This window comes from Coffea eugenioides, chromosome 10 (assembly GCF_003713205.1).
Source record: "Coffea eugenioides isolate CCC68of chromosome 10, Ceug_1.0, whole genome shotgun sequence".
Classification (NCBI taxonomy): Eukaryota; Viridiplantae; Streptophyta; class Magnoliopsida; order Gentianales; family Rubiaceae; genus Coffea; species Coffea eugenioides.
In genome coordinates, this window is record NC_040044.1 from 32,726,177 (window position 1) to 32,743,541 (window position 17,365).

The 17,365-nt window shown below is 35.8% G+C and overlaps 3 protein-coding genes across 3 annotated transcripts; all 3 read right to left on the reverse strand.

Annotated features, from left to right (window-relative positions):
• Window positions 1-956: 956 nt before the first annotated feature.
• Window positions 957-4,904, reverse strand: LOC113750697 (probable serine/threonine-protein kinase At1g54610). Its single transcript, XM_027294645.1, has 7 exons — window positions 4,338-4,904; window positions 3,764-4,048; window positions 3,351-3,668; window positions 2,867-3,088; window positions 2,501-2,595; window positions 1,740-1,839; window positions 957-1,580 (listed from the first exon to the last, which is right to left on the reverse strand). The coding sequence occupies exons 1-7, from the start codon at window positions 4,902-4,904 to the stop codon at window positions 1,188-1,190; spliced, it is 1,980 nt and encodes a 659-aa protein (XP_027150446.1). The 3' UTR covers window positions 957-1,187.
• A 1,742-nt stretch (window positions 4,905-6,646) lies between these two features.
• LOC113749151 (light-harvesting complex-like protein OHP2, chloroplastic) lies at window positions 6,647-10,382 on the reverse strand. Its single transcript, XM_027292820.1, has 2 exons — window positions 9,816-10,382; window positions 6,647-7,277 (listed from the first exon to the last, which is right to left on the reverse strand). The coding sequence occupies exons 1-2, from the start codon at window positions 10,265-10,267 to the stop codon at window positions 7,163-7,165; spliced, it is 567 nt and encodes a 188-aa protein (XP_027148621.1). The 5' UTR covers window positions 10,268-10,382; the 3' UTR covers window positions 6,647-7,162.
• A 1,768-nt stretch (window positions 10,383-12,150) lies between these two features.
• Window positions 12,151-15,968, reverse strand: LOC113749408. The gene is made up of 3 exons (XM_027293138.1): window positions 15,641-15,968; window positions 14,270-14,919; window positions 12,151-12,684 (listed from the first exon to the last, which is right to left on the reverse strand). Exons 2-3 carry the CDS (start codon window positions 14,818-14,820, stop codon window positions 12,615-12,617), a joined length of 621 nt encoding a protein of 206 aa, XP_027148939.1. The 5' UTR covers window positions 14,821-14,919; window positions 15,641-15,968; the 3' UTR covers window positions 12,151-12,614.
• Between the last annotated feature and the right edge of the window lie 1,397 nt (window positions 15,969-17,365).

Sequence of the window (17,365 nt, forward strand, 5' to 3'; positions counted from 1 at the left end):
AAGACCAAACTTAGTGATGTACGTTATGGTTTCTAAGCTTGTCTTTCTTCTTCCAATCCTTCTTCGTCTCCTTTTCTTGTTTTGGCTGTGGAGTCTTGGGGAGTTTCTCCATGCTTGTTAAAGGATGTAATTGTGATTCTGTTTCCTGATCAGACAAAAATTTGATGAAATGGAGGCAGTCGCATGCGTTAGTTGTAACTTGTGTCATGAATGCAAATTCTGTAAGCCTGTCGAGATGTAAATTCTTGTTTCTGTTAATAAGAAACATCGTGTATCTTTTCAGAAGGAATTTTTGTGGGTACATAGTGAATGGCGATAGAAGATAAGATCACTAAACTACGTACTTATTATCGCTTAATTTTCATGTTCAAGTAACTAGCTTAATTATTATTCTTGTTAAGCAAAGATTTCTGAAGTGTAAACAGCTGCTTAAGCAGGAAATTTGAAGGGCATTAGGGATCTTCTATTGCCCATTCAACATTTGATATCTTCGTGTGGCTACTACTGCTGGCATTTGCTGGATAAAAATGATTGGTGGCAGGGATTTTTTTTCCCTTCTCACTCCTTGATATAAGTGGTGGCAAGACAGCAACAAAGTTCTTCTCTATTTTCCTGCCCATTGGAGCGGCAGTCCACAAAATTCTTGAAGTCTCTCTAAACTTCCCTAGAGTCAACGATCACTTTGGAAGGTTTAATCTTTACTTTCGTGGATACCATAAAAAATTAGCTTCGTGCTTTTCTCTGCTATTTTTTGAAAAGGTAACAATTTTCTTTAATTGGAAGAATAATTGTTCATGTATTGGCATATGGAAGCTGTACTGAGTAGTTTTGAAACCGTCATGCCCAACTGTTAGAACATTAGTGCTGGTTGCAACTGCTATAACTCACTTTTGGTACTTTGATGGACTATATAGACAGATTTCAAATTTTGAGAACCAAAAGAAACTACTGTCTAACAAGATGTTCAATTGGATCCATCTAGCACCATCCACCCTCTAAACAATTTTGGCGCATTTCATAGCAAATTACACAATGAAGTGAGAATATGCAACCGGTAATGGGAAAAGAATTAGTAATGTCTTCTGATTTCAACAATTAATGCTCAAGGAAAGGACAAAGTGATGCAGGATACACATGAAGGAAAGAAGCATAAGTTTTAATTTTCTTCTAGACTTGATTAAGATGGCCTAATCAACTGCATGTAGCTCAAGGAGCTTGTTAAGATCCCGGTTTCGATGTTCCCTGGTGGATATAGACCTTTGTACCTGCTCACGGAACTGGATAATGTTGTCATTCTTATCATTGATGTTCATGTTGTAACGAGAGCTTCTTTTGGGATCCGGCAATGGGGGCCGATTTTTTATGTTTTTATTGGCCTGAGGACGGGCTTCTGTTCTTGAAGAATTCTGGCGATTAGGTATGTCTGGTGATGCCAAATTCCGAGGTAGACTCTCTTTGTTCCCCATGTCTGCTGCGTCAAAGGAGGTGATGATTGTTGTCTTCCCACTAGAGGATGTGCTTGTTCCACTGCTTCCAGGTCCTTGACTGAGTGTGATTGTTTCTGCACTTTTTTCTGGCTCCTGGAAAGTAGCATAGGACACAGATACCACATTTTCCAAATTATAGATCAAGTGTTGTGCTAATTAAGAAGGGCTGTCTGTCAGATCGAAACATTACCAAGCCAATGCCTTCTTCCATACGTGCAGGTTTAGTTAAAATGTGTATGAATCATTACATACCTCAGAGCGACCTGGATCTCCTGGTTTTTCTGCTGCTATATCTTTGTTCCTGTGTACTATATGTGATTGAGACCGGTGCCTCATTTTGGAACGTCTATGCCTGTATGGGAAACAAAATCAACGCTCAGTATACGTTTGATAAAACTGAAATCTGAAATTTGAATCCTTTACTGAATTGCAAATACTAAAAATCCTGAGTACATTCTACATTAAGTGATAAGTGAATAACCTATCAGTTATCACTTATTTTTTAGAGTAAGTTTTGCCTACATAAGTCAGACCTCTATTTTTTGTTATCAAACATATCTGAACATGTTAAGATCTGAATCCATTAAGTTCAAGTACTGAATTGAGTTATCAAACAGGGTCTCAGACAACAAAGCACTACAAAATCTGCTATTCAAGTTCTGTCAATCTGTCATAGATACCGTAAGCCAAATGAACTATCTTGAGCAAACTAGCTGCATACTAAGACCTTCTTCTGCTTCATCAAGTAATTATATTGCTTATTCACTAGTATGTTAAAAGTTCGAGAGTACTACATCAACCATACAAAAACCAGGATCAAGAACCTACAATTTGGAACTTCTTATTATGATGCCCTGCAGTGAATTGGCATCATAATATGGGTATCAGTTATAAATTGGAAACTCTTCGGATTGGCTGATGTATACTACATTTTTAAGCCAAAAGTAATTTGTAAAACTGTTGTTTTACATTTGCTATTTCTTATTCAGGAAAACACATGTCAAATAACTCACTTTCTCCTTTCAGTTCTTTGAATTTCTTCATCTTCCTCTTTGTAAGTCACTGGTAATCCAGAGAGATCACACGCCAAAGGACTTGTACAAAAGAACTGAAATAAATAGGGAGTCCAGTATGTCAGTTTCATGTACACAGTTTAAGCAAGTGATAAGTTCCTGCAGCATGCTTCCAAATGTTAAAACTAAATAAGTAATGGAACTATTCTTTCTTCAATCATGCATTAAAGAACAGGAAAAAGGATAAACAAGGCTCAAATACTGCCTGAAATGTCCTATTTTCAGAACCTTTGATATGTCAGTTCAGATTCATTCTGCAACGAATTTATTACTTTAGCAAGATATGCACTTACAGATCTTTCTTACCTCATCTTGAAGAGCTGATGCTGCAGAACCGCGAGTTGCAGGATCAAGAGCAAGAAGAGTGCTTAAAAGACCTACAGAAGATGCAGGAAAATTCCTGAAAGCTTCTCTAAGTCTAGGCTTATAGGTTTGTGGTGGTCTGAATGTTGTTGCCACCTTCGCTCTTTTCCAAAAATCATTTGAAGGTGTCCCACAAAGCTTAAAAATCTTGTGAACTTGCTCTACCTAAACAAAACAATAATGCAAACAAGTTTGCATTTGGTGACTAAAAATTAAGAGGGAACTATAAAGAACGAACATATATTATATAGCTATTTTCAAGATTTGTCAAACAGGTTTTGCACTGTTCTATACTTTGTTATGATCTATTTGACATGCTCTCTTTTCCTATCATACTTTTCCACCTCTGTCAACTTATGCTGATGTATCATGTATGTTACAATGAATGTTTTGCATACTTCAAACCTGTATAAACTAACTCAATTACCTCTGTCCTACCAGGCATAATTGGCCTCCCTATAAACATCTCAGCCATGAGGCATCCTGCACTCCAAAGATCAATACCTATTCCATACTCTGTTGCGCCTAGCAGTAGCTCTGGAGCTCGATACCAAAGTGTCACAACTCGGCTTGTAAGTGGGCGCTTTTTCTCAGGATTATAATAATTAGCAAGCCCAAAATCTGCGATTTTTAGCATCCCTTTTTTATCAATTAATAAATTGGATCCTTTGATGTCTCTATGCAGAATGCCTTTCTCATGGCAATGCTGCAGGCCAGAAAGTAGTTGATGCATGTAGCACTTGACCTGCACTTTGTCAAAATATTGAATCAGCAACTAACAAGGTCATGCTTAAATATCCAAATGGACAATAAGCGAGTGCACATGGAGAACTTTCTAACCTGTGGTTCAGTTAGCCTCTCATCAGGCCGTGTGATAATGCTTGCTAAATCACATTGCATGTAATCAAAGACTAGGTAGAGGCTATAATGCATTCTTGAAGTAGCCAAACCTTCAAGCTTCACAACATTTGGATGATCCAATTTCCTCAGAATCCTAATCTCTCTTGCCATGAATTTCACACTCTCAGGCTCTGTTGTGTCAAAACGAACTTTCTTCATAGCAACTATCTTTCTGGTGTACTTGTCTCGAGCTTTATACACATTGCTATATGTCCCTTGGCCTATCTACAAAATTGCATATTATCACTAAGCACAGATATTACATTTCTCAAGAAGCATCTATTAGCTATCTTCGGTAGAAACTGCAGACGTAGGTATGCTAATGACTTTATAAACAATTTAAGAATAGCTTATACGTGCAATATCGGTTTGAATAGCAAACTACAGCAAAAACAAAAAAGAAAAAAAGAAAAAAGGGACAGATCATTTCTGATTAATCAAATGATGCTATCAAGTAGCTGATCCTCCATATAGGAGCATATGTGAACCAAAAACAAATAGCGCTAAAACTAACCTTGTCAATCTTGTCATAGGTTTCTGCACTTCTCGGAATTAGACCTTCTAATGCATCTCTAGGGATGTTATCAATCAGCCATTTTGGCCATCCATCAACTAGCTCACCATCTTCTGCATCCCTTCTAGTTGATGATGTTCGAACAGAGGCAGTTCCAACACCACCATTTGCACTCGAACTGTATGTCTGCACCTCTAGATTGATTAGCTTCTTCTCTTGACTTCCTTTATTCTCAGCGCTTGATGTAGTTCCACCCCTACCATAATTGCCACCTTCTTCACCTCCATCATAACTAATTCGTGCTTCTTCTCGAGTGATTGGCTTCTTTTCATGACTCCCTCTCCTGCCAGTGCTTGTCTTTCCACTACCACCTTCATGCCTTGATTCATGCCTGAACAATTGACCAGCTCCAATTGTATAATGCCTCTGTCCAGTTGATCTCCTTGCTGCTGCATAACCTCCTTTAGCATCATAACCTCCTTTAGCATCATAACCATTTTCCATCTTCAACTTCTGCAATCCTGGAGGAGGTGAATTCATTGAAGGCCTGCCCTGAGTACACCCCATACACTAAGCAAAAAAGAATGCAAAATCTTTAGATGATCAAGAGAAAAGAAGCTGAAAGGTGACATATCCATGCAGCAACTGTAAATGAGTAAATCAACAAAAAGGAATAAAAGAAGACAGATGGTGAAGAGGGATAATAGAGATGTAGGCAAGTCTGTAGTAAGCCAAGAAAGAAAGGAAACAAAGGGTAACAGAAGAAGATGTCAAAGAGGAGGAGGCCGGCTGGCCGGCCTTTTGGAATAATTCTTTTAAGTGACATGCTTTGCTTGGTAAAATACTTATGGCCTACCAAGTTTCAATATTTTTAAGCACAATCTTAGCTTCCTCCGGCGAAGAGGTGTTAAGCAACATAACAGAATTATGCTTTGAATTCATAGAATCTTCTGATTAGTGATATCTTCCTAGCTTCATCCGAAAAAGTAAATTATGTAACCAATTTAAGGAGAAACAAATGGCTCCCTTTTAGTTCTCTAACTGCTGCTTAATTTACACAATGCTGGCAAGTTAGATTAGGAAATTCTGATGATTAAAAAAAATTATAATTTTGATTCTAGGAACATTGTTAATGGTCTCACATCATTTTTGGCTACAGGAAAAAAAATGTGATTTTACCACGGGATCAGTTAGTTCTCAAGCTTAGGAATATCAAATCGGTTCTTGAAATATGCTGCTCTACCGTTCTCTTTTCTCTTCTTGAAATTCATGTAGATGTAGAAATTGGGTACAACCTTAGTGTAGCACATAATTAGCGGTACACTTTAAAATGATCCAGCGCTAGTTGCAGGCATGTCATTGATTCATCAAATTTCCAGTTGAATCTTACCTACTGATGTAAGCCAGCGAGATTTCAAGTTGATCAAATCCAGCTTCTGTATCAAGATCACTAAAGCTATTCCTCAGACATAAGAAAGAGTGAATTAGAGCCGAATTAACGCAGATGTTTGTCTTGAAAAACGTCAAAATGTGTACGTGACCACGTCCTGCGTTTGATTCTTATTTGATGCTATTCAGTTCCATTTCGTTAATCCCTTGAGAAGTGCTAGAAGGAATGAGCTGAAAATTGTTGAATCGAAAAATTGGTATATCTAGATAAATCAACAAGAACTAAGGCAAAGGTACACAAATCAACAAGAACTAAGGCAAAAGTACACAAATAAACAAATCAAATGGGATGTTCTTAGATTGTACTATTCGATTGATGACAGCTTAACACATGGTCCAAGAAAAGGGTCATTCCCCCATAGATATTTAAAGTTAACAATGAGCCAAAAGATAGAAAACGAAGGGAAGGGAAAAGGAAAGGAATTTGGTTGGATTGCTTAATTCTATGCCTGTAGAGAGAACTGGTCAATACAATTATAATTTAGGATGGGACAAAAGGGTTGGGATACATCTGAGGATCAACGTTTAGATTATCGATGCCCTGAGCTTTCTTGAAGAAAAGAGCTATGACGGACATGCTTCACCCTTGTTTTATCTTCTTCCATTTAAGGCTCTGTTGACATATGTCTAGCATTTATTGCGGTGGATAATATCTGGATTAGCTAGACTGATTAATAAATCCACTTCGCGGAAAGAAAAAAAAAAGCATGTTTAAAAGTGACCAACTTATGCTTTGTTGCAGGAACAATACATTAAGGAGTTGTTCATATCTAACATGATCCTGTTCTTGATACCAGGGCTTTCTCACAAAACAATGGGAACCTTAAGTTACAACGTAATGTCAATGGACAGAATCCGAATGAAAATCCCAAATCCAATTATTGTTAGAAGGTTCAATCCTGTGCAACTTACAGCTATCCTGGAACAACATAAATTCCTAAAAATGAACTTTTTATTGCGTTCCCTGTTTTCTGTCAAGACCAAAAGCATTAGGTGAATACATTATATATACACACACCTCGGTCTCCTTCTGAACCAAGAAGAGAGGCCAAAGCAGAAGAGTATTAACCGGTTTCCATTGTTTTTGGAGACTATGAATCATTTTAAAACAAGATGCTTAAGACATGCCTCCACTCATCGATTGGCATCATTGACTGGACAGCGAAAACTCCCAAGAACAATGGAGAAACCATGACTTGTATATTATGGGTACACTCAAAGGTTCAATAGATGCAATATTCTGGGATCGAGTGACTTGAGCAAAACGAATGTGGAACAAATTGTGCCAAGAAGTTACAAGGGAACATCAACTATGTGTACATGAGATACAGTAAAGAGGGGCTGGAGCAGTGGCCTTATGGTACTCCATTGAAGAATCATTCCAGATCAACAATTCCAAAATTGGACAGCAGAATCTTAACTTGATCTACTAAGTCAGAACCAGTTGCATATTCTGTTAATATCCCAACAGCAAAACCAAACATCGCCCATCTGCTCAATCAGGATTTGAGAACAGAGAGACAGAAATCATCATCTATGAAAATAATGCATAATGGAAAACAAATCACAAAATACACGAACACCATGGAAAACAGTAACCTGCCTTCTTGACATATCTCTTATTAACAAGTAGCAGAAATAGCAAAAAGTGCTACCAAGGATAACTAGTAAGCAGTTTAACTAAAGTGATAATATGACTGTTTTGTGGTTTGGCTTTTACATTTGTTCAAATAACCAGCATTCTGTTTATGACTGCAGCTATAAAAAAATGAAGTGGATACTAGTTTTATTTTCTCCACCATAACTATCAGTGCGTGCTAAGGTAAAGGGAAGAAATATAACAGTGGTTGATTAGACTATGTTACAAACGAATTTAGTACTACTACTGATTGTAAAAGTAGCTCAAAGATAAATCGTCAATGTAGATCATTTTAATGCTGACAGCAGATAGGAAATGATCTGTGATTCTTCTAGTTCACATAGTTAGACATATCAGTTATGTAGTAATAACTCATAATGAAGCACATACTTATAGCTTACTGGCTTAATTTTGATAGCACTTGTCATAACTATTCCACAATATCAACGAATGGACTGGAAACTGGAACACCAAAGATCCATTTCTACTATTTCACCCAATTTTCAAAAGTGACTATATCATTTTTCTCATCATAACCTTGGCTTTTGTCTGGGAGAGAGAGAGAGAGATGAAATAAGCAATAAAGAGATCTTGTGTAAACGTCAAGTTACTACAAGAGTGAACTTACTTTTATCTTTCTGGATTCTGCAATAACTATAATGAACGAAAAAGAATACTTCTCAGGCAAATTACTCTATAGACTCCTTCAGAGAAAACTACTTTACAAAAATCTAGACTCTTTGGAGAATGCAAAAGTTATTTGTTTGGAGTCCTTGCGATATTGCATTCAATGTCAGAACCATCAGTAGAAAAGAAGTTGTCCCTGTAGAACAATAACAAAGTCGGCTAGCATTCAATGTAAACTATGTTTAGGCAGAGATTTGAGAAGAATAAAGACACATGTATACAAAACAACATTATGAGCAGTAAGCAGACTCCTAAATGCAATATCCAATCACAGAAACTAAGTTGACAACTCCCATAACTCAACTCAAGAGGTGTGACTTTAATTTGTATCAGTAATTTCGGATAATATCCTGCCCTTTGTTAGCTCAAATGTCAGTCAGAATCAGAAAGCACGTTAATCACCAATCCTAGCACACAAAATAAAACAAAAAAAACAGAGGAATGTCAAAATAGGGAATTGCAGGTTTTCTAATTAAGTACTCTTTAGTTATCTGACCAGTTCTGAAAAATCCTTACAATTGAATTTCCACTTGTTATTGCTTTTACCCTACTACCAGTAACATATCCACATGAAAGACTATCATTGGCTGTTCCCGCACAAATATGTGTTCTAACATTGTATATTTCCTAATGGTATTGATTAATTTGACTAGCAAGAAGGAATTTATGCCACTAGAACAGCAGGATTGTCGCAACCTTCAGTCTCATGAGCTTTTGCAAAATGAACTCTCTTGTAACTGGATTGATTCGTTAATCACCTAGTATAGCTCATTAGGATGACCATACAAAAATCAGGTTGTTCTGAGTTTCTCATTCATGTAACATGTGCCTTTGGTTTTCTCTTCTTAAAGACAATTTCCACAAATTGCTTTGTAATAGTCAGAATTCAATGAGGCAAGAAATTGAAAATTGTCCATGGATGGCAGATTGTTGCAATCCTTACAATAACAGCCAACAATCAGATGTTTTCCCATATATGAGAACCACCAATATCACTATCAATTGAGATTTTAAATTTTAAATCGATTAATAAGCACTAGCTTAGTAGCCAGAGCACCAAAACGGAAAGAAATACAGTACACCTTTTCAATTAATCAATCAGGCAACTGTGACATTCTTAATTGAACCAGGTATAGGTCTAACATCATGTCTAGATAAATCTTTAAAATTTTCACTATTTTCCTCAGCAGATGAACTGGGGACGATACGGTTCTTAACACAATAAGCGCACATTGCCAACACTAAATCTCTTGGTGACTTAGCAACTGCAATTGTTACCAAGACTGAATCTCTAAAACCCAAGATTGGACAAGAATACCATCCTCATCAATACTGAACTATATACTGAAATACTCTCAATTGAGCTAGGCATAAGTCTAACATCATATCTAGATAAAGCTTTCAAAATTTCACTATTTCCCTCTGCAATTGAACTGGGGACAATAGAGTTCTCAACACAATGAGTGCACATTACCAAGACTAAACCTTTTGTTGACTCAGCAACTGCATGTTTTGCCAAGATTGAATCGCGTTTTTAAGACCCAAGATTGGACGAGAATACCATCCTCATCAATACAGAAATATATACCCAAATACCCAAATACGGCATCTACTTAGTCTTATAATCCAAGAGAAAGGTGCATAAATTAAAGCCGATAAACAAAAAAAACAGCTAGAAAGTTGAAATTACATTATGTATGTACCTGCCATTTGCAATCTCATTCTTGCCAATAAAACCAAAAAAGGGACCTTGATCTGCTTCTTCAAGTTTCTTCTGCTTAAAGTATTCTTGAAGTTCCCTAGCCTTTTGCCTTTGAAACTCCAGGGTAATGACATTCTTATCTTCCACAGCAGCCACAGCCACAGGTTTGGGAGGGGAAGGAGGTGTTGGCGGAGGTGAAGCAGCAGCAGGGGAAGAAGGTGGAGGGGATGGTGGAGTTGGTTTTACAGGTGTAGGAGGAGGAGCCACTGGTCTTCTAATAGGCCCATCAGCCTGAGAACTCCTTATGGTAAATATTGGGGGCTTAGCTGTAGAAAATCTGAAAGAGGAAGACGAGAATGAAGAAGAAGATGAGGGAGATGATGGAGAGGAGGTAGGTGATGATGGGATTCTCAGTTTGATGCATGGGAAGGATGATGATGATGCCATTGACATCTTCCTGAATTTTTGCTTTCTGTACTTCCTGTTATCTGTGTAAATTCTTCTAATATGGTTGGAGAGGAGGGGGGAAAAGGATTGGGTGATGAATCTGTGCACGTGTTATCAGAATCAGTCTGTCCTGAAGTGGAGTTTAGTTTTGTGGATAAAATATGGCCAAGTTTCTTATGGGAGATGGTTAGTAACTTCTCGTATTTAGACCACTGTCCACGCGAGAGAGAGGTTGGCACAAAACTTTTGACTCTACTGACAGCCAAGAATACAACCAATTCTTCAACAAAGGTGTTTTGGGAAAAACCTGTAGATTACATGGAGCAAGTTAAAAGTTAAACCCTCAAATGTTCATTCTGTAGAATTCTTGCGTGCTGTTTAAAGTTCTTATACATTAAATTCTTGTAAATTGGAGTCTTTAACTCCTATTACATATTAATAGTATGGTTGGAGAGGAGGAGGGAAAAGGATTGGGTGGTGAATCAGTGCAGGTGTTGTCAGAGTCAGTCTGTCCTGAAGTGGAGTTTAGTTTTGTGGATAAGATATGGCCAAGTTTCTTACAAGAGATGGTTAGTGACTTCTTGTATTTAGTCTGTAAAGTTAACCCCTCAAATGTTCATTTTGTAGAATTCTGACGTGCTGATTAAAGTTCTTATACATTAAATTCTTGTAAATTGGAGTCTTTTAACTCTTATTACATATTAGGGATAATTTCAGAAACCTCCCCTGAATTTGAAAAATTACACATACATCCCTTGTCATTTAAAATGACAATTTTACCCTTAATTATTTTAATAAAATTCTCTTATTTTTCCTTTTTTTTTTTAAATTTTTTGCCCAATAAAACTGTACACCCACCGCTATTACCTCTAGATTTCTATTATAACCAAATGTCGAACTGGTGATTTTTTTGATGAGTTAATTTTATATGTAATCCAATGTTTTTACTGATTTTTGTTTTCTATTTTTTGGTATTAAAATTAACAATAAATAAAAAAGAAATGGCCTAAAAGCACTACTAAATAATGATAATCCTGCTACTCCAAAAATTTATAAACTCTAAATGAATTATTTCAACATTTTCTTTTCCATCTTATAAATCTAAATCCATAATAAAATAGCATCAACAATATCATATCATAGTAATAAAATTATTGTTAAGTTGTGTATCAAATAGTAGATATAAACATGAAAAGTTTGGCACCTTCTTCTTATAATTATGCTAAATAATCTTATAATTGTATAGAAAAATAAATTAAAACTCATTCCATAAGGGCATTTTTGAGTATTCATTTAAAAATTTGTCCAAGTCAATATTGTTTTAAAGTTTTATTATTAAAGCTATCAAATCAAGAGAGGTAAATGTAATTTTTCAGACCTTAAAAGAGCTCAGTGAAATTGTCAGAAACCTCAAGGGAGGTTTTTGAAATTATCCCTACATATTAATAAATTCTTATAAATTGGAGTTTTCAGCTTCAACAGTCATCGCGAATTTGCTTCAGGTTCAAGGTTAGAGTTTTCTTCAAACTCAAACAGGAACTAGATAACCAAGGCTGGGATCTTATCGTCACAATCCAGATGACCCAACAAAAAGAGTTCAATTTCTCTTTTTCCTTTCTCGTTTGGTCCCAAAACTTGCAGCAACCAGCAGCGTGAATGACGCTAGACAACACGAAGGGATGCTAAAATAGACTCAACTATTCGCTGAATTGATGAGTTTATAATCATAAACTCCAGTCATCCAACTTGTTTGAAGCGCATTTGTCCAGCAAGGGCTGGATGATAAAATGCTGATTCCAACTTTGTGACAGAAAGGTCTCACTTCAGTCCCAACTCTCAACTCCCAACTGCAGCTTTCCTGCCACAAATAAAGGGGCGTAAACTGTTTCTTGGTGATTGGTTCCAAAATCTACATTCAAGCCTCATATCCCATCGTTATAATGAAAATTTACAGGCTACAAGCGTCAATGGAAAATGTAAATCCCAGATACTCTCAGAAGGAAAGGGGAAAAGAGAAATAAAGGAAAATCTGGAGGAGGAAAAAAATTGATATGAACTGAATGATGATGAAACAATGGACAGGACAATGACCTATATAACATGAATATCATGGAAATGAAGAAATTCTCGGAGACAAAATTGAAACTACAAGAGCTTGCATATGGACACCACAGACCAGTTAAGCCAACTCCAGCATGGAATATCATCTCAGCACTGACCCTCTTTACTGCGCGCCTCAAAATTTGCTTCTCAAACACTCCATTAACAATTGCAGCTCAAATGACTAAGCAGCGTCTAATGTAATATCTTGGCACAAATCAGCCCAAAATGCTTCAGAAGAAGAAGCTCGAAACTACATTATCATGCATGAACAGTTTCTTTCGCTCCCATTGTCAAACTCATCATCAGATCCACCATCGTCGCTGCAATTGCATTAAATGCAAAATAAAAACACTGGAGAAATCAGATATGCAAAAAAACAGGAGTGTTTGATAAGGGTTCTACATACTCTTTGATGAGATTTAAGACCACAAGCATGAAATAAGAAGATAATACATCAAACAGAATCTGCAATCTTCATAGCTCATTATCAAAATTATTTAACACCTGACCAGGAACATACTTATCCTCACATTATGAGCATGTAGCTCTATAGTATTATCTCATTCCACAGTTCCTTGTTCTATCCTACCTTTACACCTAAATTCAGAACATCAACTCCTCTCAACCAGAAACAATTTGATCTAACATGAATTATGATAAAATGTACAACATAAACAACAATTCATAAAGGCAAAGGACTACTTATTTCTTGAGCAAAATTTTTCATGATGGATCAATAAGAATGGAACTAGATAGCAACTTAACACGTATGAGAGTCAAGCTACCATAAGGTCTATCCTTCCTTTTGGCAAACCTTCTACTCACTATCTTTAGATGCAAAATATGTGTAAACACATAGTACTTATATGCATTGATAAGAATGAAACAATAAGCAACATATCATGTTGAACAAGAAAACAGGTCATATGAGTGCTTCTGAGTATACTCTGACTACTGAAAGGATAAGAAACACAGATACACTCCAGAACCTATATATAGGTTTATCACTAATCCATTGGCTACAGAATCACCCATTGGGATGCATTGCATTTCTTTTTGATTTGCTGCATGTCATGCATGAGTTATTCATAACACCAGTTTGAAGCCTTATCTGAACTTCTAACAGAATATGCTTGAACAGACATTGGAAGTAACCATGGCAACAGACACCTCAAATTACTGAAATACGAATTGCACAGCTCATGTACATTCTCCAACTTAGAGGACGAACCGAATTGTATTGCAGTTTAAAAATCTCATTTGTCTCATTTGGCACACCCATGTTCAATAGAATTCCTAATGAATTTAGAAAAAAAAACTCAGCCCAATTTAGAAAAATTTAACGAACTATAGCAGTGGTCAACATTATATATATATATATATATATATATAATAGGTCAACTTGTTTCTCTTCCAGTCTGTATGGATAAAAGATGGTTAACATCTAACAAATTCCCTTAATTCCAGGACCATTAATGAAGGGTTGTTACAAACTAACAACCTCATTGTAACTTGAGAATTAATGTCTGCACCAGTGATAGTTGATAATGCGCAGACTAGATAAAGCATAGACAAAATCTTCAGATGAACATAATTATCCGACACTATTTGTATCTAATACTGCTGGTTAATTCAAGTAATAATACCATTTTTAGTAGGTTTTAACAAGATGAAACATAGGGTCTGTATGAATTGGGTGTTTTCAAATAACAATTCCAACCATAAATTGAAAAAACCTCCTTTAGATTCACAGCTCAAAGTTGCAACCAGTTAATCACAAAAGGCCTGAATAGCAATAAGACAAGTTTTTAGATTCACATCAATTTGTTGGTACCACAAAAGCAACCTTTAATTAGTTTTCGTATAAGACACAGCTAAATTTTTCATGGAAATGAATTGTCATACCTAAGCTCAAATTCTCGAATTTCAACTAGCTCTCCACCAGATGTATCTGTCCACTGAACTTTCCTCGATTCAGTATGAACAACAGCATCAGTGTCCTTTCCACACAAGGCCACACTCTCATCACTACCATCCTCAGCAACAGGAACACTAGTTGATGGTTTCTTCAAGCTACTTTTAAGAGCAACCTTTGGATCAGAATTATGGTCATTAGCATACTGAATCTGATCCCTACACTTCTCAGTAACAGGAGGCTGTGGCAAAACTTCTTGCTGCTGTGCTGGGCCCACTTTTAAAGGGGATGGGCTCTCAAGTCCAGCGGCAGCGCGACCAAAGCAAACAAAGGAGGCGCACCCGCGGACAAACCGATTCTTGCCAGAAGCCAGTTGGAGATCAGAATCAGTATCTTGGTCAACCAACTGGTACTGATTCCACGGCGTCACTCTCATGGGCTTCTCTTCGTTTTTTTGACCCAAGAAAAGAAGGGTCAGTCCCTTGCTATACCCAGAAGCTGAAGAAGAGAAGAACCCTCCTCCTTCCACTGCCAATAACATCAGTTCTTTTGCTCATCCGGGCATCCCAAATTCCTTTATGTTTTCTAAATCAGCTTTTTCACCACCCCTTCTATTAAAGTCGCCTAATTCAAACCAATCCTGGCGAAGCAAAAATCCAAGAACAAAAACAGAAAAGAAATCAGAAGCACAAAACAAAGTAATCAAATTTATTTTCACCAGAAGAAAATTCAAAACTTCTTTAAAAAATTGGAAATTTGCTATAAAAAAGATTAGGCATTTCGTGAAACATCAAATTCAAATACTTAACTTATCTAAGAATCTTATCAAATTTAGTTTGAAAAATTCGCAATAATACTCCAAAATGCATTCTCCTCTTATAAAACTGAAACAATTAATCAGAAAAGCGCCGCCAAATCAGCAACTAATCAACATTTTTACAAAAAACGTATAATACAAACAACAAGACATAACTCAAAGAAACTTTCAGATTGAACCCAAAATTTTGAACTTGAAGCTTTTAAGCTTCTTACATGAGATTTAAATCCCAAAAAGAAAAAAAAAGAGAGAATATTTATAAGTTAAAATTATACTTAAAAGCTTAGTGGAATTATGATAGTTTACCCAATAAGTACTTTTAGCTACCTATTAAGCAAACTAGAACCCAGATGACACCAGAAAGGAAATTCATTTCAACCCAAAAAAAGGAAAAAAAAAAAAAGAAAAAGAGAAGCAAAATGAAGCAGATTTATATCACTCATCAGTGGTGAACAACTTGAGAACAGCTTAAACTATCCTCATGAAATTAAAAATTTCATTATAATTTACGCACGTGTGCAAATTTCCAGAGAGAGATACTTACAGATCCAAATTAAGATAGATCTCCGGCGACGCTTCTTCACCGGACCGGCGACTCCATTTCGTCGATCGCCTCAGCAGCTTCAGTTGCTTTTAGTAATTCACAGGTGGAGAAGAAAAGGAAGATAATTAGAAAACAAAACCAAAAAAAAACAGAGGTGAGAGAATTTATTGGTAATAAAATTGTAGATTTCAGAAGAACTGATTGAACCCCAAAAGAATCCAAAATGAGAATGAAAAGAATTGAGAATCGATTAATTGTGACTTTTTATTTTTTTTGGGGCTGCCTATGTATATAATATGTAAGTATATCCGGAGTGACGAGAGAGAGAGAGAGAGAGAGAGAGAGTGAATGTGGTGAAATTCAGGAAAATTTTATTTATTTATTTAACAATTTAATTTTTTTTTTTTAAAGAGGGATGGAGTGTTAACTGTTAAGTTGCAAGAGGCAGGCAAGTAGTGCCCATGTGGCGGGCCTTACCTTTTAATAATTTTTTATTTTTTATTTTACCAACGATTTGGATTGTCAATTTTTCTTAAAAAATGTTTACAACATATTTTTCAGCTGACTCACATTATACAAATCGTTGCAATACATTTTTTTCTATAAAATTTTAAAAAAAATAACAATCCAAACAGGCAATTTATGAGCTGTGGAAAAAATATTTTGATTCTTTAATGTGTGAGATTTTGAAAGATTATGGTAATATCAAGTCAAATTCTAATATGGGGTTTAAGGATTTTTTTTTCTTTTTTTTTTGTGTAGCCCTGTTTTGGATTGCGATTTTTTATGAAAAAATTTTTACATTTTCTGTGAACATATTTTTCAATCACCTTTTTATCTCACATATATTAAATCGTTACAATACCTTTTTTTTTTTATATAAAAACTCCTAAAAATAGCAATCCACGTGGGGATTAAGTGGAAAAGTTTTAAGCACGTTGTAAGATAGACAAGTTACATGCAAGACGCTTTACTTAGCATTTGAGTACAGATATACAAAGGGGAAAAAAGGTGTAGAAATTTGATAAAATTTGGTTGCAAAACTAATGTGTTGTGATTTATGAAGTTGGTAAAACTATATTGAAGAAGAAGAGAACAGGTGAAAAACTTTGGCCAATACACATTTGAAGGTTGATATTCTATTCTAGTAAATCTTTTGCACCTCTCATATTGGTAGCTGGTTTGAAATCCCAATAATCTGCCCCCTCCCCAAATAATCGAAGATATTGATTTTAGATTTGGGTGTTGATTTATTAGGCATGGAAAGATGATGTTGTTCTTCTTTCTCTTGGATTAGAATTAAAATCATGTTGTTATACACACACATATATATATATATATAAAAGCTAGAATTCGGACCGTCGTGTATAAAATTTCAAATCAAAATAGTAAAATTATTGTTGTTGAAGAAAAAAATTTATTTGAAAAGAAAAGGCTAAAAAAATTTTTAAAAAAAATTGCATCAATTTTAGTGTCAATCTCTGTGAAATTGTGTAATTTTAAATGAAAGTAAAGGACAAATCACGTTGTCGTGCTATTGTTTAAGGTCTTAATTAGTTCCAACTTCCAATTAAGACGAGACATGAGAATAGGGGGTTTACCTTACTCCCCCCATTCTTTATATGAGCTTACGTTTACCTTTTGGAAAAGCAAGGCATCAATAGGTGTATAATCATAATTAAAGTGGAAAGCTTGCTTTTGTTTGCTTGCCTATGCCTACTTTTT

Coding starts and splice junctions, on each gene's coding strand:
- LOC113749408 (XM_027293138.1), bottom strand. CDS start 14,820: ATGTTATTGGCAGTGGAAGGAGGAGGGTTCTTCTCTTCTTCAGCTTCT. Junction 12,685..14,269: donor ATTCGAGAATTTGAGCTTAG/GTATGACAATTC, acceptor ATGCAATTGCAG/CGACGATGGTGGATCTGATG.
- LOC113750697 (XM_027294645.1), bottom strand. CDS start 4,904: ATGGGGTGTACTCAGGGCAGGCCTTCAATGAATTCACCTCCTCCAGGA. Junction 2,596..2,866: donor CATCAGCTCTTCAAGATGAG/GTAAGAAAGATC, acceptor TATTTATTTCAG/TTCTTTTGTACAAGTCCTTT. Junction 1,581..1,739: donor GAGATCCAGGTCGCTCTGAG/GTATGTAATGAT, acceptor GCTACTTTCCAG/GAGCCAGAAAAAAGTGCAGA.
- LOC113749151 (XM_027292820.1), bottom strand. CDS start 10,267: ATGTCAATGGCATCATCATCATCCTTCCCATGCATCAAACTGAGAATC. Junction 7,278..9,815: donor AATGAGATTGCAAATGGCAG/GTACATACATAA, acceptor CTGATTGAGCAG/ATGGGCGATGTTTGGTTTTG.